The sequence below is a fragment of the Dasypus novemcinctus genome, chromosome 1, assembly GCF_030445035.2.
Source record: "Dasypus novemcinctus isolate mDasNov1 chromosome 1, mDasNov1.1.hap2, whole genome shotgun sequence".
Taxonomy (NCBI): Eukaryota; Metazoa; Chordata; class Mammalia; order Cingulata; family Dasypodidae; genus Dasypus; species Dasypus novemcinctus.
In genome coordinates this window covers 11,780,291-11,797,909 of record NC_080673.1, presented here as the reverse complement: position 1 = coordinate 11,797,909, position 17,619 = coordinate 11,780,291, and the positions used below count along the sequence as shown (strand labels likewise).

General features: G+C 40.4%; 1 protein-coding gene across 1 annotated transcript in view; it reads left to right on the top strand.

The window, feature by feature from the left end:
• NEIL3 (nei like DNA glycosylase 3) overlaps positions 1–17,619 on the top strand; it is a 78,645-nt gene that overhangs the window by 34,946 nt on the left and 26,080 nt on the right. The window contains exons 3-4 of the mRNA XM_058306067.2: positions 15,790–15,924; positions 16,200–16,413. Coding sequence (XP_058162050.1) covers positions 15,790–15,924; positions 16,200–16,413 — 349 coding nt within the window. The remainder of the gene's footprint in view (positions 1–15,789; positions 15,925–16,199; positions 16,414–17,619) is intronic.

The window sequence follows — 17,619 nt, the reverse complement described above, 5'->3', positions numbered from 1 at the left end:
CTGAGCCAGAATGGTCAGCGTAAAAGCAACATTCCTTGCCTAGTGCGGCACAAAGCCCTCCTTGCTTAAGGAAAAGTAGATCTAGGCCTCTCCTGTTTTGGAGAACAACTTCTGATAAGGATGTAAGGGATTTTTCGAGATGGGTGATGGAGTTTTCAATGCGTGCTAAATCTTCATCTATAGCAGCTCTCAGGTGGGACAAACCTTGCTTTTGGAGAACGACAGCGGCGGTTCCAGTACCTAGGCCAGCAATACCTAAAAGAGAGGCAATAGTGACAGCCATAACAAGTTCTCTTTTGTTCCTTGATATGGATGGAGGTTGTGCGTCCCAGTATTGATAAAGGTCTTCTCTACGGAAGACGATGCGGGGCAGCACAGCTACTAAGAGGCACACTTCTTTAGTCTCGTTGAGTGCTTTTGCTGATACACAAGGAGTAAGCCCTGTGGAAGAGCATAGCCATTTTACCCCTGTTGGGGGAATGTAGAATTTACCTGTTGGTGGAGAGGATGACTGTGCACAGACCTTATTAAAGGAGGAGGGGATAGTACCAATGCAATGTCTGGAGTGAATAACAGATTGCATGGTGAGGCCGATTTTTGTTGTATTCCAAGAGCATTGGGGAGGATTATCCTCGTTTGAAGTATTGAATGAGGTATTAAGGGTGACAGCGTCATAAAAAGGGGGGTTGGCAGAAAAACATAACCAACAACTACGGGTAAAGTTGGGCTGGGAGGAGTTCAGGGAGAGAAAGGCAGCTTGGAGCACTGACCAGAATGGGTTATAAGTTGGGTTAGGCTCCATGGAAGTTTTTGAGGACAAAGGTGTTCGGCTGGTAGCAAAGGAAGAATGGGTTGAAATGATTTGATTGGTGGGTTTGTGAGGAGGGGTAGTTGCGATTTGAGGGGATGGGGGTGAAGCTTGGTGAGGAGGGGGAGCGAGCACTACATTTGGCCCAATGGCGATTGATGGTTGCTGTACTGCTTCCTTTTTTATCATGATAAGACTCCCTGGGTTAGTCCCTGATACATAGAGCCTGATACCCCAGGTTCGACCGATTGTCCAAGCGAGGTTATTGGGGAGCTGTACAGTGCTTTTTAATCCTATGCCGGTCCCTGGGGTAGTGCGGCCGAGCCCATCAGTGGAAGAAGGTTTGCAGCGAGAGGGAGTTCGTGTTAGGGTAAGATATTGATCGGTGGTACTAGGTTTCCAATCAGTGGCTAATGTTTCACACCCCCAGTATGCACAATAGTATTGATTGGGGGCGTTGCAATAGGTTTTTCCAGGATTTGAGGCTGGGCACATGTAGACCTGGCTGAGGTTAAGATTTTGGCGTACACCAGCACGGCCTCCTCTACGGGAACTACTGGAGCCGCTATTGGCATTGGGGAAAGTGCCAGGGAGAAACAGGGTAGTGACATTAAGGATAAAGGAAGGTGCCCCCGCGGTAATGGTGGAATTTACAACTTTTGAATCTTCCCATCGTATTAGGGACCAATTCCAAGGCTGGTGGGGGTTAGTTTCGAGGGAAGTGGTGCTTAGGTTATTGAGCACACTTTGCAGGAAAAAATGTAGGGTGACAGCCTTGAACGGCAGTGGGCTTAATAAGGCCATGTTACCGAGGGCTGTAGGTGTTTAAGGAAGGCAAGCTAGCAGGGTGAAGCACCCTACGATGCACAAATACGTTATGGCAAGAAGGGTTTTTTCTAGCAGGTTCCAATCTTTTGGGGCAACGGTTGCTAATCCAGCTGCGAACAGCAATGCCAGAAAGCCAATTGGCAGGAGCCAATAGTTATTGTGGCAATAATTCATGTGACTTTAGTGAGGGAGCAAACCTGTACGCTGAGCTTCTTTAAGTTGCAAGCTGTATGTGGATTCTCTGCGCGGAACTTGAAATCCAATGAGGTTTCTCCGCGCAGGTTACAGCAAGGTTGGCGGTTTTTTGTTGGCGATGTGCTGGAAGAGAAAAAAAAATTTCTTTTCTCAGGGAGGGGTTTGTTCCCTGGAAAGGTTGTTGTTAAAGGGGAGAGGGTTTTTTTTCTGATAGTGGAGGATTATTAACATGTCTTATTAATCTTTCTGGCAGCCAGCGAGGGCCTTCTTTTTCCTGGTCGTATATGAAGCAGAGCCTCGCCCCCAGATGATAACGGGGTCGGGCCCATTCCATTTCGATGCTGAGAGGTCGCGCCACATAACGGTGGCTTGTTGCATTTGTGTTTTGGGATGCCAGTGCCTATAGGCTGCAGAGTGCCCTTCTTGATCCAGAGTTAGGAAGTTGAGGACAAAGAGAGCATGATATAAAAGATCTCGGGGGCGTTGTTTTGTGAGATCGAGAGTGCTATCAGCTAGACGGCACAAGGCATTTTTTAGGGTGTGATGTGCTCGTTCTACTATTCCTTGGCCCTGGGGGTTGTATGGTATTCCTGTATTATGTACGATTTGTAATTTTTGACAGAAGGTTTGAAAATTTTTTCCAGTGTATCCAGGTCCATTGTCTGTTTTAATGAGCTTAGGCTGGCCTAGAATAGTGAAACAATGTAGTAAATGAGAGATAACATGTTTTGAAGCTTCTCCTGATTGTAGGCTAGCTAAAATAAATCCGCTGTATGTGTCAACACAAACATGAATATATTTGAGTTGCCCAAAACTGGCAAAATGGGTGATATCCATTTGCCAGATTTCGTTTGGGAAAAGTCCTCTTGGGTTGACTCCTAGGTGAGGGACTGGCAATTGTGTTACACAATTTTTGCAGGTTTTAACAATTTCCCTTGCTTGTTCTCTAGTAACATTGAATTTTAGTCGGAGAGTGTTTGCATTTAGGTGATGTTGTGAATGGGCTTGGGAAGCTAAGGTAAAAGAGTTACAAAGATTGGGACATATTAGCTGAGTGGCAGCATCTGCTAATGCATTGCCTTCTGCAAGAGGGCCTGGTAGACTTTGGTGGGCATGGAGATGCCCTACAAAGAAGGGGTGTTTTCGTTTGAGAATTAGTTTTTGCAGCTGTGAGAATAAGGGGACTGCAGTGGAGGAGGCTTGATAAATGGAGTGGTTTCTAATAGCGGTATAGACTGGGCTATATATGCACTATCAGTGTATAAATTAAAAGGTTAGTTTTGAAGGCAGGAAAAACTTGCAGGACTGTGTAGAGTTCGACAAGTTAGGCTGAAGTATAGGGAGAACGCATGGGAAAGGCTTGACCCTGGATGACATAAGCTGCAGTCCCATTAGCTGATCCATCAGTAAAGACTAAGGTGGCCGAGTCTGTGGGTTTTGTTTTAGTGACTTTAGGGAAGGTGAATTGATGGATTTTGGTGAACTGAATTAGTGGATCACCAGGGCAGTGGCTATCAATATTGCCTGGAAATGAAAAGCATGCGATAGCCCATTCATCGTTGGTTTGGGAGAGCCAATGGATTTGATCCTGAGTGTATGGAACGATAAGGGAATCGGGGTCTTTTCCAAACAATTGGCGACTAGTTTGCCGGCCTTTTATTATGAGGGCAGCTATAAGAGAAATGTATGATGAGAGCACCTTTGATGGAGTAGCGGAGAGGTGAACCCAGAGCAATGGGTGACCTTGTCCATTTTGCTGTTTTATGTTTGATTGCCAGAAAACTCCTATAGGTGTATGAACTGTAGCTAGAATTATAAAGATTAAGGGTTGGTGGTAATTTATTTGATAACAGGTTTGACTTTGGATAGCTTGATTTATTAAGATAAGCGCTTGCATTGCCTCTGGAGGTACGCTTCGGGGAGAGGAGGGGTTTGCGTCACCTTTTAAGATATTATAGAGTGGCAGAAGTGTTTCAGTGGGTAGTTTTAGGTAGGGGCGGAGCCATTGAATGTCTCCTAGAAGTTTTTGGAAATCATTTAGAGTTAATAGATGGGAGGTTCGCAGCTGAACGCGGGGTGTTAAAACTTGTTGGTGCCAAAGCTCGAAACCCAAATAGGAAAAGGGGTTTGAAGTTTGCACCTTATCAGGGGCTATTTGAAGACCTCTTGCAGTTAAGTTTTTTAGAAGGTCTTGAAAACAAAGGTGTAGGTTGGACAAATTTTGACCTGCTAACAGGATATCATCCATATAATGAAGGATATAGATTTGTGGCCATAGTTGCCGGATGGGGTTAATAGCGTCGGCAACAGATTTTTGACATAAAGTTGGACTATTGGCCATGCCTTGTGGTAAGACTTTCCATTGAAATTGGGGCATAGGGCCTTGGAAGTTAATTTGAGGAACACTAAAGGCAAAATGTTGCCTGTCTTTCGGGTGAAGCGGTATGGGAAAAAAACAATCCTTTAAGTCTATAACTATTTTGTGAAAGTCAATAGGAATAGCAACTGGTGAAGGGAGACCTGGTTGCAGTGCCCCCATGGGCACCATTGCTTTGTTTACAGCTCTTAAGTCTTGTGATAGTCTCCATTTACCTGTTCTCTTTTTTATGACAAAAATGGGAGTGTTCCAAGGGGACTGAGTGGGTTCAATATGTCCGGCGTTAAGTTGTTCCTGTACTAACTCTATAGCCGCTAGGGTTTTTTCCTGAGTTAGGGGCCATTGATCAACCCGTACTGGCTCCATGGATTTCCAGGAGATTTTTTCAGCATGGGGTACAGGGATGTCAATGGCCATCAGGTTAAATTTTGAGAGAGCCCGAGTCCTGTTTTAGTTGTATTAGGTGTTATAGAGATGGGCTGCTTTATCCCTTGATTAGTTTTGCCCAGGCCTTTGCCAGGGAGAAAGTTCATTTTGAGCATTTGAGCAGTAACTACATCACTGGGGCTGCACATAAAAATTTTCATTTGAGTTAGAATATCTCTGCCCCAGAGATTAACGGGGAGTTGGGGGATAATATACGGTATAACTGTACCAGTGTTTCCTTCCTCATCTTCCCATTTTAGGGTTTGTGAACTTTGTAGAGGATTTGTGGCTTCACCTATTCCTTTTAAGTGGGTGGCAGCGGCTGTGAGGGGCCAGGATTTTGGTCAGTGGTTTGAGGATATAACTGCGGAATCGGCTCCTGTGTCTAAGATTCCCTCAAATAGCTTGCCATTAAGTTTTAGTTTTAAGGTGGGCCAATTATGGGATATTGGTTGTGCCCAAAAAACATTGGAAGATCCAGGGCCTTCTGTGGGGCGCTGGAGCTTTTTGAAGTTTGAGTTGACATGTCGAATGGGGAATATTATAAGTTGTGCTATTCGAGTGCCAGAAGGAATATGAATAATATTGTTTGAGGTGGTTGCAATTATTTGTATTTCACCCTTAAAGTCATTATCTAGTACACCTGGGATAATTTGGATTCCGCGCAGGGTGACACTAGCTCTTCCTAAAATGAGACCAAAGGTATTTGGGGGCAGAGGCCCATAGATCCCTGTAGGTATGAGGAGAGGGCTGTTTCTGGGGTTAATATTGACTCGGAGGCGGTACAGAGGTCCATTCCTGCCCTCCCTGCTGTGACTCTCCATAGGCCTGAGATGCAGCAGCATGGTTTACGGTTTGGGAGCGCAGGGACTGCGACTGGGGAAGGTCGAAAAAACCGTACTACCCCTGGGTTTGTTCTAGTCGGGGCCTGGGGCTGGCCCCATTGCAAGTTTCCCTGGGGCTTAGGCCTAAGGGGTTGGCCATTAATATCTATGCGGGAGTGACACTCGGATGCCCAATGAAACCCTTTTTTACAACGGGGGCAAATAGAGGGTGGCAATGAGGGTTTCTTAGAGATGAATGCGGGGGAATTGACTCTTGGTACGGGGCAATTTTTTGAAAAATGGCCAGGTTGTTTACAGTTATAGCATGTAGGAGGCTTAGTTTGTGCTGCAAAATTTTGGAGGGCGGCGCCAATGGCTATTCCCAGAGTTTGAGTGGGCCCGATGCCAGAACAAAGTTTTATGTAGTTATTAAGATCGGTATTGCGAAAAGGGCGAATTGTGGCTTGGCAGGCAGCACTGGCATTTTCAAAAGCAAATGTTTAATGAAATCACTATCACTCTCGCTGGCCCCAAATAAACGCTCAGCCATATTTTGTAGGCGGCTGAGGAAATCGGTATATGGTTCTTCGGGTCCTTGCCTTAATTTAGCGAGAGAGGCAGTGGCAGCACCCTTTTTTGGAAGTTTTTTCCATGCTCTAAGCGCGGCTGTTTGTATTTGTGCTATAAGGCTGGGGAAACTGAGCTTGTTTGTTATTTTGATGGTAGGGGCTTTGACCTAAAAATTTGTTTAATGTCCATTTTTTAGAGGTGGCTTTACGGACGTCACGGGTGGCATACTTTTTGCAGTGTTCTTCATAATCGGATTTCCACAACAGGAAATCGCCGCCGGACAAAGCAGCTCTAGCTAATTGAAACCAATCGTTGGGAGTAAGTTCTTTCTCACTGATGCTTTCTAATAATGCGAGTGTGAAGGGGGCGGTGGCGCCATAAGCATTCACTGCCTTTTTTAATTTTTCTAAATATTTTAAACTAAGTTTCTTATATTTAGCTGTTGTTGTAGTACTAACTTCCTCTTTCTCTCTCCGTGTAGTACTAACTTCCTCTTGTTCTCCCTCGTCAGAGCTGGGGGGGTCTTCCTCACTTTCGCTACTCGAAGCGCCATTTTGGGAGCTGGCGGCGCCATCTTGGGGGCTGGCGGCAAGGTCTTTGCTCTGACTACACGTGACTGAAAGGCATAGGTATGGTGAGCACAATGGGGGCGGGGTGAGTGGACATTTTCCGGGAGTGCTAGGGCAGCAATGGTTTGAGTTGCCAACCGGAGTTCGGCGAGTAAATTGGCGGCCAGCTGCCGCTTTTGATTAAAGGTTTCTTTAAAGTTATCGGCGTGTAGCCGGAGATTTTTTGTTATCTTTTCTAAAGCGTGGAATTGAGGCAGAGACGCGGCTGGATAAAAAGGAGGATACGGATCGGGAAAATTAGGATTATAGGGGGGTGGCTGAAATGGGGGAAGGGAATTGGTCTCGAACATGGAAGGGATTTTAGCTTTTGGTTTCGTCTCTGGGTTTTCAAAAAGAGGGGTGGTTTTAGCCTCTGGTTCGATTTTGGCTTGATCGGCCGATAGACTAGCTTGACTGGTTGGGGTATTTGGCCTACTTCCGTTGGGGTTTTTGTTAAGGGGGCTTTCAGGCATATTAATTATTACTGAGCTGCATGCTGAAGCGGGACAAGAGTGCTCCTTCAAAGCTTCTTCTCCCTTTTTGCAAAGTTCTTGAATGTCTGGAGCGGAAAAATGGACTTTTAGGGTTTCAGAAATAAGACTCCAGTAAGAAAAGGCTGTAACTGGGACTTTTTCTGGCCCAAAAGTTTTGTAATAATCTTGTAGGCAGTCTCCGACCCTTTTCCAACACTTATGATCTACAGTACCTTCTAGAGGGAAACAAGGGCAGGTTTTTAACAAAAATTCAAAAAAGCGTGTGAGATCCTTTTTCTTAACTCTAGTTCCTCGTGCCTTGAGTGCCTCTTTCAATTGTTTCATATATAAACTATGTTGGGAAGTTCCTTGTCCCATGGTGGGGGAGGGGGGAGCCTACCTTTTTTCTTTTTTCTTTTTTTTTTTTTCTTTCTTCTTTTCGCCGACACTGGGTGGTTTCTCAATGAATCTGTCTCTCGAGTGAGTCCCTCGTGGCAATCTCGGGTGACGGATCTGTCTCACGAGCAAGTTCCCTCGTGGCGATCCCGGGTGCAGTGAGTGAGAGTGCTCTCTTCTTTAGTGCGGCGTTCTATCCCTCAGAGGTTTCAGGCCCCACGTTGGGCGCCAGTTTGTCCCAGCCAGTGGGACGATCAACAGGAGCTCCGGATCCTAGGAGGGAAAGAATGGTATGGGACAAGAGAGACACAAGGAACGACAGCAAGACAGTATTCTGATCAAGCTGCAAAACTTTATTGAGGGGACTGAGCATAGATACTCTAGGGAGGAGGAGGGGTGGTGGGTAAGGATAGGTGGCGGTCTGGGATTGGCTGCTGCTGTTGCTAGGGCGGGAGGCAGATTTGAAGTAAGAACTTTTGGCAGGAACTGGTTCTGTAAAGAAGGGGAGGGGTTGACCTAAGCTATTGTTGTATCAGCTTGGGCGGCCATGTTACCGGCATTGCTGAAAGGTAAATTCTATGCATGCTGCCTTAATCGCCCACAACACTAATGTATTACTCAAGGTCTCTGTTTTTTTAATTGACCCTCTTTCAAGATGTTCTGTCTAATGGTGATAATGGTGTATTAGAGTCTCTCACTATAATTGTAGGGCATCTATTTCTCCACTTAGTTTTTCGAATGTTTGCCGCATGTATTTTAGGGCACAGTGGTTAGGTGCATAAATGCTTATGATTGTTCTTTCTTCTTGATAGATTACCCCTTTTATTAATATATAGTATATTTCTTTGTCTCTTACAGTAGTTTTGCATTTAAAGCCTATTTTGTCTGATATTAGTATAGCTACTCCTATACTTTTTTGGTTATTGTTTGCATGTAAAATTGTTTTCCAACCACTCACTTGCAACCTCCTTGTGTCCCTGGGTCTAAGGTGAGTTTCTTAATAGACAGCATATAGATGGCTCATATTTTCTTATCCATTCTGCCAATCTGTGTCTTTTGATTGGAGAGTTTAAGCCATTAACTTTCAGTGTTATTACTGTCATATCTTAAAATTTTTTGAAGAGCAAATTAAACCCAAAGCAGGAAAAACTAGGGAGAGGGGAGAGGAATAATAAAGATGAGCCCAGAAATCATGGCACTGAAAAATGAAAACAGTGTAGAAAAATCAATAAAACTAAAAATTGGTTCTTTTAAAAGCATAATAAAAATGATAAAACTTCTAGCCAAGAGCTTAGCCATAGAAATGTGGGAGCTAATAGGTGATTTTAAATTTTCTAGTGACTGCATGAAACAAAAAAAGAAATGGGTAAAATCTATTTTAATCCTACATTTTATTAATCCATCTAAAATACTGCCATTTAAACTTCTAAACAATATTAAAAGTTATCGATGAGATATATTTTATTCTTTTTTTGTACTAAGTCTTCAAAATCACTGTATGTTTAATGTTTACAGCACATATCAATTTGAAGTAGTTACATTTCAAGTTTTCAATTACCGCATGCGAATATTGGCTACCATATTGGATAGCACCACTCAAGCCAAGCTAATCAAAAAAAGAAATAAGAGGACAACCAAATTACCAATATCAGGAATGACAGAGGGAAAATTATTAGAGCCTACCATCATTATTTGGAATATAAATGGAATGTTATAATATTTAGTCTTTCAATCCATGAGCATGGAGTATTCTTCCAGTTATTTAGGCCTTCTTGATTTCTTCTGACACTGAGTTACAGTTTTCTGAATATAAGTGCTTTACACTGTTGGTTAAGTCTACTCCTACTTGAGTTTTATCTGTCTATTTTATTTTCCCTACTCCTCTGACACTTTTGGTTACTTTTATTGATATCATCTTCATGTCTAGACTCTCTTCCAGGCCTTTCTCTCCTGTCTTTACTTTTCAGGCTCTAGCACATGCTTTAGCATTTCCTGAAAATCTGGTCTCTTGGTAAGAAATTCTCTGTTTCTGTTTATCTGTGAATATTCTAATCTCACCCTCATTTCTGAAAGACAGCCTTACCGGGTATAAGATTCTTGGCCGGAAGTTTTTTTCTTGTAGTATCTTAAATATATCAGACCATTGTCTTCTTGCCTCCATGGTTTCTGGTGAGAAATCAGCACTTAATCTTATTGGGAATCCCTTATATGTTATGCATTACTTTTCTCTTGCTAGTCTGAAAGTTCCCTCTTTGTCTTTGGCATTTGACATTCAGATTAATATGTGTCTCAGAGTTGGTCTATTTGAAATTTTTCAGATGGGAGTACATTGTGTCCCTGTGAGCTAGAGCAAATGTACATTACTATTATAGGGTGGTGGGAATGTATAGAAGCATGGGAAAAATACAACTGGAGTGACCTTGGACTGTGGTTAGCAATAATAATGTAATATGCTTGCATCTATGCCAAAGATGTACTGTGTTGGTAAGGGGCCGTATGGAGAATGTGTGCCAAATGTATACTGTGGACATGGTAACAATCAGATGATATTATTTTATCTGTAACAAATGTTCCACCACAGTGTGGTATGTTGATAGATGGATATTGTTTGGGAATTCTGCACATGTGCATGATTGTTTTATAGTTTACAACTTCTGTCATAAAAATATATTTAAAAAATAATAATAGGGTGGGTTGGGAGAAAAACACACCAAATGCAAGATAAGAACTATAATTAATAGTAAGATTTTGACAACAGTCTTTCATAATCTGTAACAAATGTCTCATGACAATGCAAGGTGTTGGTGGAGGGTTGATGTATGGGACCACTGTATGATGTTAGGCATGTTTGCTTTGTAAGTTCACAACTTTTACTATACACTTAATTGTTTATATTTGTTCATATATAAATGATATAATGATAATAAAAATAATAGGGTGGGTTGGGGAAAATACTTTGGTTAGTAGTAATATTTTGACAATATTTTTTAAAATTAGTTTAAAATGCTTAACAACAATGCAAGGTATTGATGGTAGGGTGAGTTATGAGAGTCCTGTATGATGCTATGTATGTTTGTTTTGTAAGTTCACAACTATCACTATACAATTATTGTTTATGTTTATGTGTGAGTGATATACTTCAATACATTTTTAAAAATGAAAAAGAAGGAATGTTATATAACAAATTTACACCAGTGAAACTTTGGCAATAGAAAAATGGACAAAATCCTTGAAAAACATGTACCAGAGCTCGCTTTAGAAAAAGTTGAAATGAATCATCTAACATGTTTTAGAGAAATTGAATTTGTAGCTAAAAATCTCTCAAAAACAACAGTATGAAAAAAACTCCAGGCACTGATGGCTTCACTGGTGAGTTCTACAAATATTTATGGAAGATGTTCTCTTTTTTTTTTTATCTCTTTTTCTCTTTTCTTTTTGTTTGAATTTCACATATTCTTTCCTATCATTTGTACAGTCTACTGATATGCTCATTGAAGAAATTCTTTATCTCTGATATGCTTTTTACTTCACTGCTGAAATTTCCCATCTGTTTATACGCCTTTTTACCAGGTTCTTCCATATATGAATAGTAATACCATCAATATCTATCATAAATTATTAATATATTGGTTTTCAATTTTAAATGAATTTTAAATTACCTGTCTCATAGTACTTACATCTGAGTCATCTTTGATTCTAGTTCTGTTGACTGCTTTATCTCTTGACAATGGATTTTTATATTTTACATTTTTTCATCTTATAATTTTTTTAGTGAATTTTGGACATCATGTTTAGAAGAACAATAGAGACTGTGTTAAATAATATTTAGCCCAGAGATGGTAATGCTTCTTCTATCAGGCCATCAGTATGGAGGATTGAGTATAGTAAATAGTCGAGCTTATTTTGGGTTTTGTTGTGTTATAGTTGGTTTCAATGCACCGATGACTTCAAATCTCTCCATGTGCTGCTGTTACTTGTGCTTAAATTATGTTACTTGTGTGGCCTGGTTTGGGCTGAGGATGAGGGGTTTCCTTTATGTTCCTGCCCTGCCCCCATCTTTCAGCAGATTCTGCATACTTGTGCCACAGGGGAAGTCTGTTCCTTCTTACCCATCCTGTCGTGCTTGTTATTCAGCGAGAAGCTCATGATGAAGACAGTGGGGAATCACGGTTCTTCTGATCCAGCTTTGGTCATAGGCAGACCCTGCACACATGAGCCTCAGGGTTGAGGTTTGCAGATTTCTCCTATTTTTTTCTTCCTCTCTATCTCATGACAGTCGAATTCTGCCTTATATCTTTTGGTGGGTTTGGGTCAGAGTTTCTTACATCTCTCCCAGTGGGAGCAGACTTCTGCTTTGTGTCTTTGCAGGATTCTGTGCCAAAGTTGATTTCCTGCCTCACAGTTTTTGCTTCTGCCTGACGGTCAACGCAGCGTGCCTTTGCCTGGGCCTGGTGGCTGGAGGGCTTCCTGCCCTTCCCCCAGTGGCAGATGGTGCTGGTTATTCAGTGCAGGCCTTACTGTGGGTGCAGGGAAGGGTTCTAGTCCCTCCCTCCAAGACAGGTAGCTTTTGTTTCTACCTACAGTTTAGCTGCAAAGGATCTTTGTCTGGCTCTGGGGAGGAATGATTTCTTTTCCCTTCCCTGGAAGCTGGAGACCTTTGCTTTTTTTGTAAGAAGTGTTTAAGAAGTAGACAGGTTCTCATGCCTGTATGCCCCAAAGGGAGGCTTTTTCAGGTCTCCTGCCATGATTAAAATCTTTCTTATATGTACCAGGACAACCAGGGAAAAGAGTTCACAAGTGAGCACATTTTCCCTGTTTTCATTTGCTAAAGTCTGCCAATGCAATATACCAGAAATGAATTGACTTCCACAATGGAATTTATTAAATTAAAAGCTTACCGTTCCAAGGCTGGGGAAAATGTCCATATCAAGGCATCAGGTGAAACTTTCTCCCCATAAGTCTGCTGCCGGCCTTCCTGGACTTCTCAAATTCTTTCACACATGGCAGGGCACAACTGCAGCTCTGCCAGTCCCTGCCTTCTCCTCTGGACTGCGATGCTTTCAGCTTCTTGCTCACGTGGCGTTCTCTCTGCTTAGTGGGTTCCTCTCTGTCTCTGCAACTTTTTCTGTATAAGTGACATCTTACTCCTCTGTTTATAAAGGACTCTAGTAATAGGATTAAGAGCAGCCTTGGGTCATGCGATCTAATCAAAGGTCCTTAATTGGAGTAATTTAATCAAAATATCCCACCTACAGTATGTTTACATGCACAGGAATGAATTAGCTTTAAGAACGGCATTTTCTGGGGTCCTTAAACTTCAAACTCTCACAATCTCTTTGTTCTATGGCGCCTAGGAATTCTAAATTATCAAACCAGCGCACACTCAATATTTAGGATCTGTTTAAAATTTTAGCTGTTTTCTTCTTACCCACTTTTATAGTAGCTACTGTGTTCTGCCATTAGTTGAAACAATTTGAGTTACACCTTTCCTCCGAGGGGCTTATCACTCCTGGTTGTCTTGCAGCTTGTGTCTCTGATGGGCACAAGAGTTATGGTTTTGTAAATTTTGTGTTTGTTTTCTCGTTGTTAGGGTGGGAGCTATGTTAACTTTTAGGCTTCTTACATCACAAGCAGAAGTGACCCTTTTAACATGGTTAAAACTGTACCTCTTAAAAATTTCTTTAAATTCCCAGCACATGTTTTATAATTGTTATATTGCGCTATTATTTTACATTCTTTATTACCCTTAAGTAACTTTTAACCACTTGATAATTTTCATAAGTAGTTGCCTTATTTGCAGTGTGTAGTTGTTGTTAACATGAATCTATGATGATACCATTATTCATACTTGCTAAATGATGTTCGGATTATTCTGATAGGCATAGCTCAGAAGATGTGGCTGATTTTTAAAAATATTATCTGGTCTTACTTATTAATTTGTTTTGGTAGGCTATTTTGAACTGGAGGAATTTTATTAATAACAATTCAATTTTAGTTTAGATGTAATTTTTGTATTAGAGCTGTGATTGCAAGTGACAGAAGCCCAGTTCAAACAAATTCAACGCTTACTTGTGATACTAACGCAGAGTGGCTCGTGAAGCCTGAAGGTGGTGAAGCTGGGCTCCGTGCAGAACTAGCACCAGCAGCTAAAAGATACTAGGACCCTTCATTTCTTGACTCTGTTCCTCACTAAAATCTGCTGTAGCTGACCTCTCTGCAGGCAGGCCTGTCCTGGTTTCTGTGCTGCACATTGTAGGGCACATTCCCAGACAGCTATTTAAATAATAAGAAACTCAACTTTCCATGCCCCCCCCCCCCATTCATAAAGTCAGTGGGAGAACGCTGATGAATCTGTCTTGGATCCTGATGGATCCAGCTTGGAAGGGCGACTTTTCCTGAATCAACTGTGTCAAAGGCACAGGGTCCTAGGAAAGGACAGAGGCCAGTCCAGGCCGGGCTTCACGCCCGCCTGTGGGCAGGCACCGGTGGTTGGCAGGCAGGGTCACATTCTGCAGTGTGAATACCCAGATAACCAATTGGATTGGGGCTCAAGGGAGCCTGAGAGGATCAGGACACAGAAATGAGGATTTAATAAAAATTTCTCGAGCTAATTATCATGAAGAATCTTAAAAAGCAAACCTAACTTGTAAAATGTCTTTTGGGAATGCAAATGTAATATGGCCCTTTGTCTTGGTCTATAAAAAGATAAAATCATATGACAATTGTTATAACAATGCAGGTGTTTACTGTGCATTGAGAAGTTTCATGGTATTGAAGTATTTTCCTTAGTCGAAGATAAAATGTTTTTACTAATAAACACACAAAATGTGTTGGTTCATCAGGGCTCAGTTATTAGATCATTTAGCTGTTTAATAAAAAATTAAGTACATAGAAGTAAAATTAAAAATTATTACAACTAGTAAAATTGGGAGAAATGCTGTTTTATGCACATTTCCCCCTAAATTGAATAGATTTATAAGACAAAAAAGGCATGGTTATTTGACTCAGGGTTCTTATTGGGACTATTCTTGCATTTGAGTTCGGTCTTAACCTTTGAGACTTTTGATGTGGATGTGATTTCCTTCTATAAGTGATTTATAATCCACTTTATGGGCCATGCAGCTGAAAAGATTTTAGATATGATGGCTCCTGGGCATGACAATTGTACACCTTTCACTGGGGCTGAACCTCCATAAGCTAAATTATAGAGTACTTAGAGGCCTACGTTTTTCCTGTCAAGAACTATGGGGCATGTAAAATGCATTTATGATTGATAGTAGGGCACACAGAGTTTAAAACCCACATTTTTAAAGTTAGACCAGTTAACCTTGTTCAATACTATAACATGGTGCTTTGGAATTAGAAACACAGAGCAGTAACATTTGCTGCCAAAAGAGCCATATTTATTAACTCCACAAAGCTACAAGGAGAAAGATTTGAAAGGTAGAACACAATTTTTCATCTTGAGAATCATTTTCGAGCTTTATCATCAGTGGTCTCACAAATCACTTTTTTTTTTTTTTACTGGGCATGTTAATCATTTCTGTAAAAACTGAAAGGTTATGAATTTTTCATCATTGCATTATGGTTTTAAAGTTAACTGTAAATATTTATAAATCCTTTCTTCCCAATTCATATAAAGGTAAAAGAAATGTAAGAGACTTGAAGACAATAGCATTTTGACTCATTCCCTTTTTTATTTTTTGATATATAAGATTTTGTGCAAACTTACTTTACTGCTTAGCTCAAAGCAAAAGGAAGAAAAGAGTAAGAGTCTTAAACTGTGGTTATTATTTGGATAGGTAAATGTCACCAATCCATTGTGACTAGAAATAAGGAATTTGAATATTAGTGGCTTTGTACAATTTATGAAAACACAAACTCCAGGCAATTTAAATTTAGCTTTATCTCATCCCAAACCTTTGAATCTGAGAAAAAGCTGAGAGGTGCTAAACTGTTCCATGAATAATAGACACTTTATCTAACAAGAAAGGAAGAACAGGGATATGTTTTCTTCTGTTTATTGTTGGGGCCTTATTCTTTCTCTAGGAACTTATTGTATTTATGGGTTGAAAAATGGGTTGTCACATCTCTTAGCTTTATAAGGATACAAAAGCTGCAAGAGAATGATGTATAATAATATTAGTTACCAATTTTTTGCCCTTTAAAGGTGCCTATCCTGACTAATGTTTCTTCACTTATAATCCAAAAAATGAAGTAAAGGAGCAACTATTTGATACATGATACTTTCTGCCACTCAAACATTGGTTTGATTTTGTTTCAGGATTCATTTTGGAATGAAAGGTTCTATCAGGATTAATCCACTTGAGGATAAAAATAAAAGTGGAGTTTCTCCTGTTTTTGAAGTGCAGCTCACCAAAGATTTGATTTGTTTCTTTGACTCATCGGTAGAACTCAGGTAAAAACAAAATAAAATGAAAGTACTTCAACAGCAAAACAGCAAAGCTTGAATGTGCAGTTTGATTTGACATGCACACATGTAAATAAACACATACATACATACATGCATAAAGTGGCTTACGGTTCATAAAACCTCATTTTAAGGGAGACTGCAAATAATACAGTTTGTTAAGGTCTTCTTTGTTTATATTTATTTCAAAGCCCCTTTGAAATGACACTCTGTAAAATTATAACCAGACTTATAATTAATGTGTTTTATATTCCTTTCTATAGAAACTCACTGGAAAGTCATCAGAGAATAAGAAGGATGGAAGAATTAGACGTGTGTTCACCTAAATTTAGTTTCTCAAGAGCAGAAAGTGAAGTTAAAAAGCAGAAAGGTCAGATGCTATGTGACGTGTTAATGGATCAGAAAGTGTTGCCTGGAGTAGGAAACATCATCAAAAATGAAGCTCTCTTTGACAGTGGTCTCCATCCAGCTGTGAAAGTATGTTGTACATATTTTTAAAACAATTTCTTTATTTTTAAATACTACTAGGGGACCAATAGGAGACACTTAAATCTGTTTTGCGGTAACATATTCTCAAACCAGACATCAGGTTTCCTCCTGCCTGTGTTTGCTCATGTCACCATCTAAGGAGGCTACCCTGACCACCCTACTTAAAATTGTGACTCACTGTCTTCTTGGACTTGCTTTGCTTTTTACTGTCTCCATAACTCTTAGCACTTTCAAACATAGCGTATTTCCTTATTCTATTTGTTGTTTAAAATCCATCTTCTCCTGCTAGAATGGAATCTCTTCTGAGGACAAGATGTCTATTTTGTTTATTAATATTTCCCATGCATCTAGACCTCAGTGTCTGGCACAGGTTGGGCACTGAAAAAAATTTGCTGACTGTGTAAATGGACCAAGGTCACAATTTTCTTTTTGTATCTGGTATATTAAATATACACACTCACATATTCCCACGTATAATAACTCTTGGTGATGTTAGAAAATGCTGTTTCAGTGGGATGATAAAAACTGAAGTCAGGATGGAGGAAGTGAGGAATAGATGACTGGTCAGGAAATGGAAACAAAATTTAGAGTACTCCTTCAAATAGTTTACAGTATAGTGAGGGAAAGATGTTGGACAGCTAGAGGGCGATGTCAGAACAAGGAATGAATTTTTGTTCTTTTTTTTTCTTGTTCATCTGCAAAGAGGCTTAAACTTATTTGTATGATGAGAAGAAAGAAAAGGAAAAAAGCTGGCAAAAAGTGAGAGGTTGAAGTTATAGAAAACAGAATGGTTATTAACAGGGTAAAAGTTTCTGAGAAGGTCAGAGTTTGGAGCCCAACCCAAGTAGAAGGGTACACATATTTTAGTTTCCACAAAAGAACTGTACCTTAGCAATTTTATCTAATTTGGATAGCCCCATTTTTACATGGTTCCAAAGATAGCTACTTTACTTTTTGTAGCTATTTCCTTAATATTCTTGGTAAGATCTAAGGCAGTAGGAATTCAATTTTAAAATAAACCAGTTAATCATAGTTCTAGATTGGGTTCTTCTTTTTGACACTTTTTGACAGCTAATCAGATTTCTATAATATGGGAATAATGAAACAGAATTTTAACAGAATAAGCTTTTTTAAAATCACTGAGACCTCTATGGAAATGCTTTTTAAAATACCTGGGTATTGTTATTTATGGTA